General features: G+C 37.1%; 1 protein-coding gene across 1 annotated transcript in view; it reads right to left on the bottom strand.

Moving 5' to 3' along the window:
* Nucleotides 1–17,071, bottom strand: part of LOC114357814 (synaptotagmin-6) — a 117,059-nt gene extending 99,988 nt beyond the window's left edge. The window contains exon 1 of the mRNA XM_028311600.1: nucleotides 16,957–17,071. Within this exon, the coding sequence (XP_028167401.1) occupies nucleotides 16,957–17,071 (115 nt within the window). The remainder of the gene's footprint in view (nucleotides 1–16,956) is intronic.
* Between the last annotated feature and the right edge of the window lie 1,525 nt (nucleotides 17,072–18,596).

The raw sequence follows: 18,596 nt of genomic DNA, 5'->3' as shown, positions 1-18,596 counted from the left end.
ACTTTGCATATTTCTCCCGTCTGGATCTTAAAGGCCAAGAAAAAGTCTAGAATGAAAACTAGCCTCATTACAAAGGAAAAGCGGAAATGTAACGACCGTTGAGCTTATGGCGAGTCACTGACAAGAAATAATGTTTTTACGTTCATTTGTTATTTCATTTGCTCGTCTTCAATTTTAATTAGGAATAGGTACATCTTTTGTTTCTTTGTGTAAAACGGCTCGATGTAGAACAAAAAAGTTTTTTTGTCTCTGGCCAGTTTCAAGTACTTAAAAAATTACCTTCAATCATTTTATTAGTATTTATCGATAAAATTTTACTATTTTATGCCGGAGCACTGTTTTTAAATAAAAAAACACTATCTTAAGAGGCGTATTTTAAACTATTAGGATCCTAAATAGAATTTGTATAGGTCTTATAGTAATTGTATGGGTATAATCTTCGAATATCGCAATGGAATTTTAACCTTATGTTCAAATTTATGTCCTCTGAAATGGTAGTTCACTCTCTAACTATCCACTAAACAAAGATTATACGCCCTGTGAGCTTAGCGCGACATGTCAAACTGTACCACAGGATAGTGGGGTCAATAACCTGTCCCAATATTTGCTATGTCTGGGCTCAACCGCTATGATTATGCTCAAATATGGAAGCACAGACTGTGGACTTTATGTCGTTAGTAATAGGTACTAAAATGTGATAGTCTGGCGTGCTGCCGACTGTACTGTCGTAATCTATTCAAACGAATACTGAATATAAAGTGACATCTGCTTTTGAATTGATTTTAGTCATAGAAAGTTTTCAAAACCACTTTACTTACATTGAAAATGCCTCTATCAAACTGATACAACACACACACTTGTAACTATCGATAAGATAAGATAAGATAAATTTTCTCTAATGCAAAATTTTGACTAGGTAAAAATATTATGGTTCTCGAGATTTTTAAGCTTTATTGAAATTGTAATTGCGATGCGAGACAAAGAAAATTTAAATTTTCTTTTATTTTATACTAGCGGCCGCCCGCGACTTCGTACGCGTGGATCCCGTTTTACCCCCTTCATCTATCACGCGGTTTAGATTTTTTTATACAAATGTTTTTTCCCGCTAACTCCCGTTCCTGTGGGAATTTTGCAATATCCTGTTGTAACTAAGCTTTAAGTTTACTAAGATACCTGCACGCCAAATTTTAAGCGTCTAACTTAAGCGGTTTAGATTTTTTCATACAAATGTTTTTTCCCGCTAACTCCCGTTCCCGTAGGAATTTTGCAATATCCTGTTGTAACTAAGCTTTACGTTTACTAAGATACCTGCATGCCAAATTTCAAGCGTCTAACTTAAGCGGTTTATTATTTTCATACAAAATAATTTTCCCGCTAATTCCCGTTCCTGTGGGAATTCCTAAGTATCCTATAACCTGCCCAGGAGTACAAAGAATAATTGTACCAAATTTCGTTAAAATCCGTCGAATAGTTTTTTTTTCTATAAGGAACATACAGGCAGACAGACAGACACACAGACAAAAATTTTACTGATTGCATTTTTGGCATCAGTATCGATCACTAATCACCCCCTGATAGTTATTTTAAAAATATATTTCATGTACAGAATTGACCTCTCTACAGATTTATTATCAGTACTAGCTTTCCGCCCGCGGCTTCGCCCGCGTGGAATTTTGTCTGTCACAGAAAAACTTTATCGCGCGCGTCCCTGTTTCAAAAACCGGGATAAAAACTATCCTATGTTCTTTCCCGGGACTCAAACTATCTCTATGCCAAATTTCATCAAAATCGGTTGCGAGGTTTAAGCGGGAAAGCGTAACAGACAGACAGACAGACAGACAGACAGAGTTACTTTCGCATTTATAATATTAGTTGGGAAGTTGGGATAATAATAGATTTTTGAACTTACGTAGTTTGTAGAATTGCACGAGAAAATCTAATCACAGGTAGCAATTTTCTAAAAAGAAAAAATAAAATCTTGGAAACTGATATTTATAAGGTCAGATTAGAGAGGTGATGATTATGTTCGATGAACGCGTACAAAGTCATAGCCGCGAGCTGGTAGAGGGAAAACTCGAAAATCTTGTCACGGTAAACTTGGCGTGTACCGTGTAGTTCGACGTGAATGTTCGGTATCTTGGCAACTCGATCCGAGTTTACGTGTTCGAATCTACCAAGTTTTGTATGTGAGTCTTTAAGAGCCAAAGCACACGATTCGTTGTGGCGCACCGCGAATATTTCGCCATATCGCGCGACCCGGCGTGAAACTGGATTGGCCACACTCTCTGAAGGGATCCCGATCACATCCCCAAGCAGGCTTTGGATTGAAACCCCCAAGGAAAACGCAATCGGCAAGACCTGGCGCGACATCAAACGCGAAGCTCAAGACCGAACGCGATGGAGGACTGTTGTGGACGCCCTCTGCCCCATCTAGGGGACATAGGAACTTAAGTAAGTCAAGCGCGGCACCGCATGGCTCATGTCCCCGCCACAGATATTTCCATGAAAGATGACGCAGCCACACCGCTTCGACGTCGCACCGCCGCCGCACTGCGTCGTATGTTTTGGGTCTAATTTTAAATAAGGTGAAGTTTGCGCTTAACCAAACATTAAAGCTCTCGGTTTTAACATTTCACAACAAAATTTTCACTTTTTCAATCAAATCTTCCACTTCAGATGTGACTCGAACCGACGAAGATTCCGCTGCTCCAGTTACTGATCTTATTATTTATTATTATCTTAATATTTATAGCTCATTGACTCTTTTCAAATTTTGATGTAAATTAAATATTAAATAGTGTGTCTCAATGTACGATAACAAAGTAAGAAAAAAAAGATTTACGCCCGTATTCACTATCATTATTAAAACAATTATACTAAAACAACGGCTTTTAAAACAATTCTCAGAAACAAAAGTATTAAAACACTACGAATATGTCCATAAATACAATAACTAAAACTAGTTTCAAACTTGTAATAATAATTAGTTACTCTGAAATTTAACTGAAAACTAGTTTCAGGTTGTATCAAGTTTGAAGTTGGTAATGAAGTCCAAGAATAACGCCCATGTTATCTGTAACTAGGGTTGCCATCCGTCTATCTATCGTCTATCCTAGTCGTCTGGGGTGCATCCGGGCAGGGTTTCATGTGAAGTCCGGGTTTAAAAATGTCATTCTTAGGGCGCTCTAAATGTCCGACACAAAACGTCTAAATTGAAAGCGCCCTTAGGCTGATACCGGGCGACGCGACGAACTTTAAAACATACTATTGACATGTCCCGGACATTCTGAGCTCCAAAATCCAGGGTTTACACGCGTCTCGTCCTAATTGCCGATTTTCAAAGATGGCAACCCTATCTATAAAACCCACGCATCTCAGATCTGGAACGTGTTCTAAAGATAGCATTGGGTCAACACATTCTGTACCTTTGTAAATAGTTTGAGAAAACTCTATGAAGTTTACTGGAAAAATAAAGAAAAGTATCTTTAAATGTAATTAGATTTGTACCAAGAGAGTTACTTAAAAAGTTCACCGCGTAGGCGTATGTAAACTGGCTGTCCTTTTTAAGTTCTGATTCTTTAATTTATTTCACGTAGAGGGGAACCTATGTTCAACAGTGGACGTCCTGTGGCTGAAATGATGATGATGATGAGGGGGGAACCGAAGAGAGTTGTGACGTTGTCGATTTTTTAAACTTATTAACTACCAGCAAGCTTGCAACAGCGCGTATTTGTTAGCTAGAGACTTGAACTTAAAACACGCACTGTTACAAGCTCGCTAGTAGTTAATAAGTTCCAAAAAATCGACAATGTCACAACTTTCTTCTGTCACTACTCTCCTTTATCTCCCCTATTAGCTGGTCTAAGCTCTGATTCTTTATAAAATAAAACATCCTTCCAAGTAACCTTTAATAATTGACTAGAATTCAATTCCACAACTCAACTCAAAGGAGCTTTCACTCATACATAAACAGATTTTGATGCCACTTGAAGATACTTTCTTAGATATAAAACATTCGATTCCCGCCTTTTTTAAAAAGTTATAACTACTTATCTGAGTAAAGGTATAAACTGCTTTTTTCTTAAAACTCAATTACGAATAACATAGTTTCCCATTTTCATAAAAACTAAGAAAAAATGTAGACATGAGATAATTAAAAAAATATTCTACTCACAAAATATTGTTTCTCGTTACATTAAATGTACCGTAGTAACGAGAAAACTAACCATTGTTATGAATAGCAAAATCATTTCTAGCATAAAACAATATTTGCCCAAAAGTTTTTTTCCTTACGAAAATGTATATTGAAGTTTTATATCATGATGAAATGTGATGATCTAGTTGTTAAGAAAGCAATATAATATTATTGAATTCTTCAAACTATGAATAAAATAAGTATATTTTATATCAATCATTCACACACCATCTACTCTCATTTCTCTTTGGCCTAAAGGTTGAGTGGAAGAGAATGCCATAATATGATTTAAAGTTCACTTTTCTAAAATAAGTAAGTGACATACTAAATAAATCTTCTTCTTTTAAATACATAATGTTCATCCACATAATAATAATGTTCTCAGAAACCAAGTACCTCTAGTTCCACGAAATAAGTCCGAAAGATATGAAAAACCGTTTAACTTCAGCAGGAAAAGGCTTAATAGTTTTTCCTAACCATTCCCTTCATATGACACGCGTCCACATCGTTTTGTAGTTTTACGTAATGTCTCTGTTACGTGACACGCAAAGTGTTACGTATAAGTAGGGCTGCCATTCGTCCGGGTTTCCTCGGATTTGTCCGGGGAGCGTCCGAGCGGGGTTTCGTTTGTTGTCCGGGTAAAAAAACCTTAAATCTTGGGCCAATGCCGGGCGATGCGACTAGCGCCCGTCTTCACAAACATTACTATGAGGTCTCACAGAGCGTGGACGCACAGGGTAACACACGAACCAATCAACGCTCGCTGTGTGTGAAGCAGCGTGAAGCAGCAAATCGAATGGATTTGCTGCTTCACTTAAGCAAGCATCGTTTGTGAATACGGGCGTAAGTTTTATAAGAAATCTGTTGACATAAACCGGGTTCTGGGCTCCTAAATCCGGGGTTTTCACGCGTCTTGTTCTGGTTGCCGAATATTAGAGATGGCAACCCTACGTATGAGGGATTGTGATGACAACAACGTGACACGTCATGCGTGTTCTAACACGCGGGTTGGAGTGAATTGCCCTTCACCCTTTAATAAACCTGAGTTCACTAACAGATGGTTAATTTTAAACAATCGAATCGACAGGATTTATGCGTAAACAAGGTAAGTAAGTATTAGCAAAATATATATTTTTTCGGCTAGTTTTGATACTTTAGTCGTTTCAAATTCCGTCGCCTCGTGGGCACGTTTAATCGTGCAGTGAAAAAAATGTGACACTCCACTATAGTGGAGGAGGCTCATAGTCCAGCAGTGGACTGTAAAGGGCTGTTGATGATGAAGATGATGAAAAAAAATGTAATCCATATGTTACTTTGATATAAGCAAACCAAAGTGTAATGTCGACGGTAGAAGGGCAAAAGGTATGTATAGCATATCTAGATACTTTACTTTGATGACTTTACGTGAATGCGATTCAAAGTTGGTTTTAAAAAAAAACAATACTAATCGGACATTTCATAAGTACAAACATTAATTTAAATCTGTAGTTACATACAATAAACCCCCATATAAGTAACCAAGCTATGAACTTAACTAGAATCAAACCCGGGCCCCATTAATCACAGTTATAACTCAAGGCCACCAAGCCACCGTACTACCACCAACGCTCAGATAACAGCACATCACACTAAAAAAATTGTTGCAATATCACTCCTATTACAAACACAAGGAGTAGAGTACTACACAATATAGTTTTATGTCGTCTGTATCGTAACGAGAACGTTACGTGACCCGCTAGTAACAAGGATCACATGACGTACTGTGCAAAATACTTCGTGACGGCGCCATCCGTCCTTGTCACTAGACACTCGTACGCGGCAGCTGTGACCTGATGCTGTAACACAAGTTTACTTTGAATTTTGCTTTTGAAGTCTGTTTGAGGCTTAAAATCCACAACATTTTCAGGAGAGACGATTGATAACTACTATTTACACTTAGCCGGTCGTTGATATCCTGATATCATGCTTGGTCATGTTTTTCATTCTTTTATAACTTTAAAACGGTCTCACGAAGTTCAAAAACTAAATGCATAATGGAATAACTCGTATTTACTCCCTAATATGTCAATTACTCTTTTCATATTTGTAGGGGTACGGTACTACAGAAAGCAATTTTTTTGGAGTTGATTACCCATTCGAAAATTGAAAAATTTAGCGGCCCGTGATAAAATTAATTACTTTTGAATTCAAATTAAATGCAAACAGAACTTATTTGATCGCAGATTGAAATTTCGTTTACATTGCTGGTCATTTCTAAAGGCTCAAAGTTTAAATAATATTTGTAAAAGCCTCAAACTCTATAATCCGGGCCTCTTAAAGGCGAGAGTGGGTAGGCATTTAATTAGACAGGTAATATACCAGCTGAAACTGCGTCTCGCTTAACAGTAGGATATGATTGCTGTCAAATAGGTTACCTGAAAACAATTTTGTAAAATAGAGTTTACATAGATATGACAGTGGCACATAATAATGGAAGAAGAAAAAAATAAAAACAAGAGTGAACTGAGCAGTGCCACCCACTGCAACGGGACAATTATTAATTAATTAAATATTTAGCACTTTCTAAACTAACAATGACTCACTGTCACCCAAAAGAGTTGCCCATCATTAACTCCTAAAAATCGTCAGCTCACAGATAACTCACAAAATATCTAGGAAAAATATACAACATGGCTGCCACGTGCATCGTCTATCTCTGTCACATCAGTCAGCAATAAACGTCAGTTACGAACCACCTGCGTGGCAATGACATTGAGCGGCCTAGCGTAAATACACGAGTACCTTTGCATAGACAGGTGCGTACTATTGAGATATATTCGTGAGTTCACGTTGATGTACTTGTGAGGTTAATAAACCTTTTTCCTTTCTTTCTAAGTATACCTACATTTAGTTCATGTGATGTGGCTGATGATTAACTCACACCATTAATAAAAAGTTATGCCTACGATGAACCCTGGATTAAAATGTCATTTCTCTCCTCTCCTTCATGACGAACGACGACGGTTAACAGAGATATGCAGGTTATGGCGCGAGAGAGCTGATCTCCCCTGCCTTTTTGTCCCTATGTCTGAGAGTCCTCCACCTGGACATGAGCTCCCCTGGCTTACCTGGAAGTCTTTAAATAGACGGACGCAGGTTGGCCGTAGTAAGGACAATCTGGTCAGGTGTAGGGTTGCCAGGTGTCCAGCTTTAGCCGGAAATGTTTTTTTACGGTCTTGACGGCCTGTCCGGCTTTTGTTAGGCTTTTTATGTGGCTACCGCGCCAGGCAAAAGTTGACCTACAGAATAATATCAAGCGCACGCATCAGGATGTTAGGCAACCGATAATGATAGTGTCACTCTTGAGCTATGACACTAATTGCCTTTATTAAAGCTTAGCATTGTATATGTTAGAGTCACGCTGTTGAATGTACAAAAGATACAAAAGATACGTTATAATAAGCCTAGCCGCAGACCACAGACTTTTAGTTGGCCGGTGTTGGGTCGGGTAGTATGGACCTGTATGAAAGTGCCCAAAGTGAATCAGGCCCAACTACTTATCAGTCGACTAAAAAACTGGAGTCTGCGGATACACCCGTATTCACAAACATAACTATGAGGTCTCACAGTCACAGAGCTCCATTCAACGCTGTGCGTTCGATTTGCTGCGTCACTTAAGCAAAAGAAGACAAGACTGAAACAAAATCTGAACTGTGTCTCAGTGACTCAATTTTTTTTAAGTAATGAAAAGATAATGACTAATGTTATCCGAACAGAAGTGATTATTCTAATATCACTAAGTACCTTTATACTCAGTCCAATACAATTGCTTTACAAAAAGATATAAAAACCCGTGGAACATTCGAGAAATAAACAAAACTTCAACTACATATTTCATGTTTGGCCAAAACAAACAAGTATTATTCGAAGCTGTATTATCTTTTGCTATGTGTGCAACGGATCGTCTTCACCAATGGTTTATTTACAAACCTGCTCCTTTGACCTTCGGGAATATTTAGCAGGTCACAAAGTATGTCAATCTACAGTAGGTTCACCACTGAACGTGGGAAGGAAGTTAATTTTAAGGGTAGTCGTATCAACAGATGCCGAGCGGTTAAAACTACTACAGCCATTGATTAAGTGATCAGAATTTGTAGGGACTTGCCTCATAGCGCCCTCTGTGTAAATTTCTGTTGTATTTAACCTTGGACATCGTTTAACCAGGTCAAGTTCGTCCGGGGCTCGTCGTGCATGTTTGATGAACTTGTTTACTTTACATTATCAGTTATTTCTCTACCGACTCGGGATGAGGATAAGGACTGTGTACATTATTGAGTTACCAGTTCAATTGAAGGCCATTTGACCTGGAAGTTTGCATTAACTACAACGACAGATATATCATTCGTTCTTTCGTTTCTGCTGGACAAAGGCCTCCCCCAAGGATTTCCACAAAGACCGGTCCTGCCCCGCCCGTATCTAGGCACCTCCCGAGACCTTCACCAGATCGTCGGTCCATCTAGTGGGAAGCCTGCCCACACTACGTCTTCAGAAAGACATATGTATATGTCAAGTCCTGCTGGGAGTAAATAATAGTATGGGGAGTATGAGCATTTAAGTTCGCTTCCCAAATAGTACTTATTATTATTATGTGTTCAAACTAACATTTGGCTGCTATGTATTTTCGGACAGAACATTGAATTTTCGAATAGATCAAGTTTATTCTGTAACCTATATTGGTACCGTTTGAAAGAACTCGTGAAGCACTTTCAGGATCAATAACCAGCTTTTTTTCAATATCTTGTATTTTAGAAATAATCGAGTGAGATCACTTATCGTTTCCACCCTGTATTTTACGTAATGTACGGGTATTAAGTAAGTTTGTGTATCAGCTATCCAGTTGCTATGATAACACTGTTATAACTTTAATGTAATAATTGAACAAAATCCAGTTATAAACTCGTAGCGAAAACCAATAATAAAGCTTTAAGATGTTGGAATATTCGCTAAGAATTTAAATTAATGCTTCATTTTAGTCCTAATATAACATTATCTAGTTTACACTGGCTATTTTGACTTTCCCACTCATTTTCAGACTGTAACTTTTTCAAACGGCCTTCACGATGTTCTCGTTAAAGAATAGGAAGCCAAATAACATTACTCCAATTTCTAAGACAACCATAATGGAAATTAAATCAGTTGACTTACTTACAGCTAATTAAAATTGGAGGTAAAATATCAGTAGACCAGTGTGCCTACCATGAGTTTACGTTAGGTGTGCTCGCTAGCGACTGCGTAAAAAAATGACATTTAAATGTATGACATATTGTGCAGCGCCCCTAGCGGCTACTTTCAAGAAATAAAATCGTCATAGAATTTTTTGACGTATTCGCTAGCGAGCTCACCTAACGTAAACTCATGGTAGGCACACTGTGGTTCTCTAACCACGTTGTGACGTGGTATGTTAACACACATACCTACATAATACGCGTGCATGGCAACAAGAACCTAATTTTAAATGTAATTATGAAGATACTAAGTAGAAGATATGTCTGTACCTCATGGTTCGTTTGTTTCAGCCAAATGACGTCCACTGCTGGACAAAGGAGATTTAGTACATACTCGTAAGCCTTTAATGTAACTGTTTGTTGTCCCAAATGAAGAGAAAAACAGCCCTCCCCCAAGGATTTCCATGACAACCAGGCTCTTCCCGCGACCTTCACCAGATCGTCGGATCAGATCGAGGACCTGCTCCAATTGCGTCCACTACGTCAGATTGTGTTTATAACGAGCACGGAATTGCCAGAATCCCATCGTTACGTCGCGGGGAGACCCTATTGTTTCGCTATTAGGGCTGTCACGCCGACAATTGCCCATTAACCAGGCATTATGGAACCCTACACTCATTCCAGGGACAATTAACGAACAGGAGCAAGATATATTTCCGGGAAAACCAGTGAGTGAGGTCACTGGGGCTATTAAAACACAAATACGTACAAGTAGTGCGAAAGATGATAGCGTAATTGAAGGCAAAAAGGACGGTTAAAGTTGACCTAAATAGACTGGGTCACTGTTGTGTATTTTAGCAGTGTTTATACATACCTACCAACTAAGTAGAGCTTAAAAATCAATTTACACAAATAAGTCATCAAATCATAAGCAATTACCAAGCAAGATAGAGTGAGAAACTATCTTCGTAATTAAAAAATATTGGGCTCAAACTACGATCAAAAAGTGAAATGATTTGAAAAAATATTCTTCCAAATACTAAATTCCTACTCCATTTAGTAATGAGCAGGACTCAAGTTGAGTCGTGAAAAAATAATGAGATTTACTTGTAATAATTTGTAACTATCTCATCGTAGAGTGAAGTTCTGTAACTACGCCGTAGTTCGCAGAAACACCGTAGCGTTGTAGTCTACGCCGCTCGTAGCAAAGTTCGTAGACGCTACGAATTTCGTAGCGCTTGTAGGGATACACTATTCTGTGATTTTATGTAGTTGAAAGATGTACAATTTATTTTGAACGCTTCGATTAATCGTAAGCAGTTGTTTAACAGCATTTGGACGCGACAAAACAAGCATTTTATGCAACTATTTCATCTAAGACCATCGAATTTTAATCGATACATCGAACAAACGAGTTGGGTTTACCCGTAACGTCTTTGATATATAATCTGCCTCTCCAAACTCAGGTTTTTCGATGTTTAATCCGTTACTTGTTTGACTTTTCCCTTTCAATGCAAAGGAAAGTCGTCAAGGTACATTCCACAAGTTGCACGTTAGAGGACGGGAATGCGACTGGCGCAGATTTTATGGGCGCTAAAATGACTCGGATAAAAGTGTTCTCCACGGAAAAGTAAAGCGTAAATTTTTGTAAGTGATATTTTTTGTACATATTTAATATCTCGCATAAAAGTATACTTACATTTTTGTATTTTTTTTTTAATTTTATTAGAAGTTCTAAAACAACGTCATCTTTCGAACGACTTATAATTATCGTAATTAATTATCACTGTATGTATGGTTATTTTTTAAGATTTTTTAGAAAATCCGTTTATTGCACCATCCCCTATTAACCTTTCGTTAAATGTCTTAGGGTGGATTCGACCAAACAAGAGTAAATATTAATCTCAGAATAAATCGTCAGTTTTGACACATTTCCCCATACTGAAGCTGTCAATATGCTAGTTATACCAGGAGTTATTCTCGGATAAAAGTTTGGTCGAATCGGGCGTTAGTATTTCAAAAGTAGCCGAATATTTTTTAAACTAGGTACATTAATTCAAACGTAGATATCCGACTTAATCCCCCTCTCTCTCTCTCTATTCCTACTCTAAAGTATCAAGAAAATATTCCTTCATCTGGTCTCTACATTTACAATGCTTCCAACTAGAAAGGGGACACAAAACGGAACAAAAACCGTTCCCTTTGGTTCCGTAACAAATAAAAATCTTTCGAACGAACTCCGTCTGGCATCATTACTCATACGTCTGGCAGGATTAGAGTAAGCCCCCTGTCCGGCATTATTACGTTACGTAACGTTACTGGAATTGAAACTGGTGAAAGATGTTTCAGGCTAGAAGGCTAGATTACAAATTACAAGCTTACTTTCCAAAAATACTAATGTTTTTTCATTCTTTTTCTTGTCGTGTCGACAACAAACGTACACAGTGTCAGCCCAAAACTCCGCCACAAGAGTGACGTTGTCAGTAGCCTTCATTATCTTACTGCGTGCAGTTGTTTGTTGTGTTAAAACAGTGAATATTTGGAGCACATTGGTTTTTCTGAAAATGCTTTTTTTGTAAAACAGTGCTGTTACATGACCGTTGATTGAAAAACAACAAGTGGAATAAATCCATCAATCCTTAAAGCTGTCATTTTTTGCGAAGCAAAAAATTTAAAACCTGTAAAGTCGATGTTGCCCTTTTTATTCGTATTGACTTCTAGCTTTCTCTGTTTTTTACCTAAAGCATATTTTTTGTCTCATATCAAAACATTGAAATTGGCTTAGTGCCTTAGGGTTGAAAACGTTACAAACATAGCTTTAATAAAATACATAGTTAATTGGGAGGTAGGGTATGATTAAAACGAAAATTTTACCGATATACGAAGCTAATCCTTTAAAATATCTGGCTAAACATTCGCCGTGGCACATTAACGTTGGTCCTCTGCGAATTTCTAAGTCTTCTCTAGTAGATTAAACGACTAATATAGACTTACACTTAAAAAGTGTTTACCTTTTTTCGCACATAAACTAACCGAGAAAATTGGACCCAAGAAAGCGACGATTTAGTCCGGCTTTTTCCAGGATTAGCAGTCTTTGACCTCAGATAAACACCCCTTGGGAAACGGCACCTCAACCTAAACTCTGTGTCATCTTATCCAGTTGTAATAAAGGCGAATTTGCAGCGTCTGGTATCTTTCGTCTGTACACTTCACACGCGCTTTTGCCACACAGTTTTATAGTGAGTGGAAAACTGAAAGCTAAAGTGCGTCGCCAGTTGAATATGTGGTACTTAACCTACTGACATTGAAATTTCAATTGAATGTAAGGAAGATGTACACAATATCTTCAGGATTATGTTATTTATTTGTTTACTTTATTTATTTAAAGAGTATAATTATAATGAGCCGTCTGACCCGCTGTAGCAAGCGTCTATTTGTTTATACTTTAGATTGCTAAAAGCTCTACGCTGAAAAACTACATCACTTTGAGCTTTAGCGAAAGTGTAAGTAATTAAAATCTAGTCCATATTTCATCAGAAAAATGAATTGAAATGAAATTGTATTTATCATATTTTTTTATTGATTGATGTTTTTTGTTTTATCTATTTCGAAGAACTCTGCTTTTGGTCAAACGAACTTTGACGAACCTTTCCTTTTATAATACTAGGTTCAAATACCTACATACCTACAATGTATTGTATCTTTGTTATCCTTTGTTTTGACAATAAATCTCACGTTAGTATACAGCAGAGTCAATAAGTTAGTGATAAACTAACGAAATAATGCGGGATTGTCGCACGGCCATAATCCGATTGTAGCGACGCTGGATACTAATAGGGTTGTCACTTGTAATATACGAGTATATACGTATAAACCGGTAAACAGGCTTGTGGTCTGTTGTGTTTGCACGCTATCCACAACGGTTAACCAATTTGCATACAACAGTGATGCGAGTTCATAGCGGCACAAAAATCGGTAGGATGTCGAATCAATACTGTGGGTATTTTAATTGCCATGGAATTTGACGGCCGCCTGGCCTAGTGTTTCGCGTACCGAATACCAGAGACCGCAATTTTGTGGTAAAATGACCAAAGATACTTAATAATATTTTTTTTATATTTCATTAAATATTATTATAATAGAGTTCACATGCCGAGAGCACGTGATCAATACGCCACGTGACTTCCACGATCCGGGTAGCGCTTTTCAAAAACTTGTGCGGTACCCAAAAAAGTAGCGTCCGTTTATGTCTATACGACAATACAATTTACTTTAATAAAGTCTGTTCTAAATTCTAACAACAGACAACCCTGGCTTAGGAGGGCTTGTGTGTTGTCTTCAATCTGTAAGCATGGTCTCTGTACCAGCGCTCAAATTAGTGTGTAGTGCTCTGTGTTGTCCCACACAATATGCTGTACACACAATATCTAAAACAATATAAGTAATAAAATAAAAATGTTAAAACTGTCTATATCGAATCGATATTAGAGGAAACCCTTGAAAAGACAGCAAAGACAGCACTGATGTTTCAAACGATGCTCTTCTCAACGCTAGCTCACTTTATTGTCACGAAGCAACAATAAAGACAAAAATACCTTGAAAATCCTTGTATAATAGTTAAATTAAATGTAGATACAATCCATTACGTTACATTATGTTTTACCTACATTATTAGTGCAAGATTTCCAATGCATCCTGTGTAATCTTCAGTTAACAAACTAATCTAATAATTCATTATAATAAGTTTTCAAGAAATCAAAGAAAATGTAAAATACTTACTGAGGTATTTAATGGATCTTTATTTTTATCATTCCGAGCCTCTTAGTGAAATATCTAATTTCCCGTTGAATATCAAGTTATGAAATAAATATCACAGAATTTATAGATAGTAAGTAATGTTCCATTTAAATATTTGCTCTCGTGTAATTTCAGCGGAAAATAACTTAATTTATTTCTTACTTTTGTAGGAATTTCAGCGTAAAATAACTTAATTTATTTCGCTTTAAGTCTGGTATTTTGTCGAGCAATTTGGCACAGTGGTTGAGTATTCGATTATTATGGTAGAAGTGGCGGTTTCGATGCCCACACAAGCAATGTCCTTAGCGAAGAACTTCTTCTATTTTATTCAGATAAGTGGGTATCAGGCCTTTAACTATACAACCATAGCTTGATGATAGGAAATGTTATACATGAACACAGTCACAAGCTACACAGTATAAAGTATGTACCTACTTAAAATAAAGTAAAAATTCACAAACCCACCGAGAACAAAATAAAGTCAGAGTCAGTAAAAAAATAAAATTCTTCATCCAGTCCTTCAGTCAACAATTTAAACTTAATTAAGTACTTTCAGGGTTGTGATTAAGAGATTAAAAAGATATACCGAGAAAGTATGTACTAGAGAAAGTACAGAAGGTCCACTACCTAAATAATAAGGAGCTTTTATGAGAAAAACAATGTTATAAGTTACAAAGAAGATAACAATATCTTATTATGTTTCTACTCATTCAGGAATGATTAGACAATAAAATGCACGAGAGATCACAAATTAGTTTTACCCTTCGGCTTCGCTTGTGTCTATTTCGTTCTACCACAGGAAGTGATTGCTCACGATTATAATCACTTTCGTAAAATTTAAATTATTGTGATATCACTGGTTTTGGGTTATCTTAAGTTGGAGTAAAAAGATTCCCGAATACAGAATTGGGCTTCGCAAATAAATGTTATGTGGGATGCCCCTGCACAATGGACTGACGATCATCAAAAACATAGAGCTTATCAATGGCTAAAAAGTCGTCCTTTATGGCGTTCCTTGGAGTTTACGTTAGATCATTTAATAAACTAGACTTTTACTTTTTGACAGAAGCCAGAATATGTGAATATGCATATTTATTTATCTCTAACAACACACTTATCATTCAATAAATAACAATTTTCATTACGGAGCATCAAAATATTAGATTACCACAGCGTATCATGATTTCACGCGATGTTCATCCATAAACAAATACTGAAAACATTACAACCTCAAAATCAATTCCCTCACTCGTATATGAACATAATCTGTATTTGTAAGCTTGGTTGGATCCTCTTTGGATTCCCTAATATGTTTGTTCGGGCGCCACGATATGACGTGTCACGTACGACGCGTGATAAATGCGTTCACGCTCCTTTGACGTTATTTGCAGGTAGATTTATCATGCTAATATGGTTCATTTATTTCCTTTTTCCATGGGATATTTGCATGGAAGTCTAGTTAAGGCAGTCAATTTCAAAATATTGACACGCTTAAGAAAAATCACTACTAATATATTTTACAATAATAACGTAATTAACAATCCACTGGTTATGATATTTTAAAGCCTTTTACGAGTAAGTGCATTTCTCCGATGATTTTTAAGAATTTATGATAGATTTGTAACTAATTCAACTTTCATATTATATTTTATCATACAATAAATAATATTAATCCTTTAAAAAGGCTTGCGATACAAAGTCAATACTGAAATGCCATTTGCATTATTGTAATGTTTAAAACGCACACAAATATGATTTTAATTAACCTTGTTATACCTTCATCTATCAAAAGATACTCAATACAAATTAATCACCCGGTGTGGTCACTGTTTTAATTAAAAAGTAATGAAGTGGCACCATCAGTTGGTATTTTTTGTTGTAATATGAAAAAAATATTAATGCTCGATTTTGCAAGCAAATATTTATCAAATGTGCCTAAATTGAAGTTCTGACATATTTTGTATACAAAAACTGGGGAAAGTTAATCAGATAAGAGTATCTAAAATTTAAAAATGGGCTACAAGACCAAAGTGTTTAATACTATCATCAGGCATACTTCAATTTTCATTATTAATATCAATTTACTTTAGCTAGAAAAACACCAAACAACTAAGCTAATTTCAACCGTAAATGAAGCAATGAACCGTAACAAAACTTATTAGTTTGCAACATCCAACCGATAAATTCGCCAACACTCCCGGAATTCAATTATTTCCTTCAACTCGGACAATCTCCGATACCGAAATGTTCGGTTTTCCGACCACTAATACCGTTTTAAGTTGGTCAACTTGACAAAATAACTTGGTAACAAAAGCACGTCGTTTCAGTTAACAAACGAATTATGAACCTCATCTCCTGAAAATGGAACCTTAACTTTTTTGTTACTGAAATAAAATTGTCTCTTAAACTTTCCCTAATAAGGCCTGTTAACTTTGCACGAAAAAAATATGCACATTCTAAATAGGCAGTATGACCTTGAAAAGCAACGCACAATTTTTCAAGTACATACTTCCATTGATTGTATGTAAATCCGGTAAATTTTCACATTTTCCGTATTTAATTGTTGACGATGTAAAAATTAACAATTCATAATCACGATTATCTATTTAAAATCGATTCAAAATCACTGATTAAATTCTCATTGTCCAAAACTGCAGAAAATCCTGGCCACAATTTCAAAGCAATGGCCGCCGTAAAAAAACACCTCACAAAAGAAACACACGATTCAAAAATTTGAAAATTCAAACATGGAACACTAACCTTCGCTCGCGCGCGTATCCCTCGAGTCGTCGACGATCAACAGGTGGGGTCGTCTGGCTCGCTCGAGCTCGAGCTCGGCTGGCGGCGCGGTGGTACTGTCCCGATATACGCCCATCGCGGCCGGCGGTCTGGGCGCGAATGGCGCGACGCAGGTGGAAATCGCACCCCTTGTAAGCGGAGGGTTGTGGATATCTAAACATTTGCTCCGCGTTGGAACTTGGAATCTGTTGATACGATGCCGTTTGAGATAATATCGCATCGGCGTTATCGATTGTGTTTTGTTTTTTATTGTTTGGCGGGGCTGAAACTTTTTTTGAGAACTGAACGTACTTTGCGTCTATGTAGCTACGAGTAAGTGATGAGATCTATGCTGCCAGTATTCAATATTTATCGACACACTACAATCTCCTGAATGATACGAACTGAATTTAAAACTACGATTCTTTCAATTTACATATTATTATAGGAGGATAAGGTCTGTAGAAAATCACAACAAATATGCTTAAAATACTTCTTTAGTCCTAAAAACCGAGTAATAGTTTTCAATTTGCTGTAAAGATTGATTACAACTGTAGCTTTTATTTTTATGTAGTCAATTTATCGATTTCAAAGCTCTGAAAGCTCTCAGCGTTTTGACTGCTCATTAAATAGGAGTGTCCATTACCCTTCAGTTGTTTTGTGTACGTAATGCAATGCTGAAACTACACTGTACTTTTTTACTGACCTGTCACTTTAATATCATCATAATTTCAGTCGCAAGACGTCCCCAATAATTTCCAAATCGCTTGATAGGTAGCGGCCTGCATCCAGCGCCTTTCTGCTACCTATATTACGCTGCGTTTTCCGGTACGCGGCCTCCACTCCAGAACCTTGCTGCCACATCGGCCGTCAGTTCTACGTACTATGTGCCCTGCCCATCGCCACTTCAGCTTGCTAATCCGTCGAGCTTTGCGACTTTATTTCGTTTACGGATCTCCTCATTTTTCTTTCTTCATATTATGTTCAGTGAAAATTACACATAGTATATTCAGGCTTGCTCCTTTAGCAACAGACAGGGCAATCCTTTAGTTTCAATCAGCTTATCTCCGGGTTTTACTGAAAAATTACCACTGTCTTCAACCAATCCAATTACTGTAGATTTGTATTCGCCTTCAAATCGATTTAATTAGAAAGCTAAAGGAATTTCCCTTTTAAAATTCAGCAAGTTAACTTTTCAACGTTGAGCTGCTTGATTGACTGGATTTTGTTAAAGTTATGAATTTTAATATTGAGAGTTCATTTACACTGCACACTTCTTACGTTCTCGAAATAAAATTTAAATTATTATTACCCACTTAAGAAATGTGCTGCTTCATTATCATCATTTCAGCCAAATGACGTCCACTGCTTTACAAAGACCTCCCCCAATAATTTCCATAACGAACGGTCCTTCGCAGCCCGCATCCAGGTACTTCCTACCTAGATCGTAGAGCTGATGGCCGCTGGGGCAGAAAAGTTTTCGAGTGGCGACCACGAGTCGGAAAACGTAGTTTGCGCAGGCCCCCCACTAGGTGAACCGACGATCTGGTGAAGATACCTGTGGTACTTACCAAAGCATAAAATAATTTTATATCCATGAACTTCCAAATTATCTAAAAATC

Source organism: Ostrinia furnacalis, unplaced genomic scaffold, assembly GCF_004193835.3.
Source record: "Ostrinia furnacalis isolate ACB-3 unplaced genomic scaffold, ASM419383v2 OfSCF0232, whole genome shotgun sequence".
NCBI classification, from domain to species: domain Eukaryota; kingdom Metazoa; phylum Arthropoda; class Insecta; order Lepidoptera; family Crambidae; genus Ostrinia; species Ostrinia furnacalis.
This window is presented reverse-complemented; position numbering and strand designations above follow the sequence as displayed.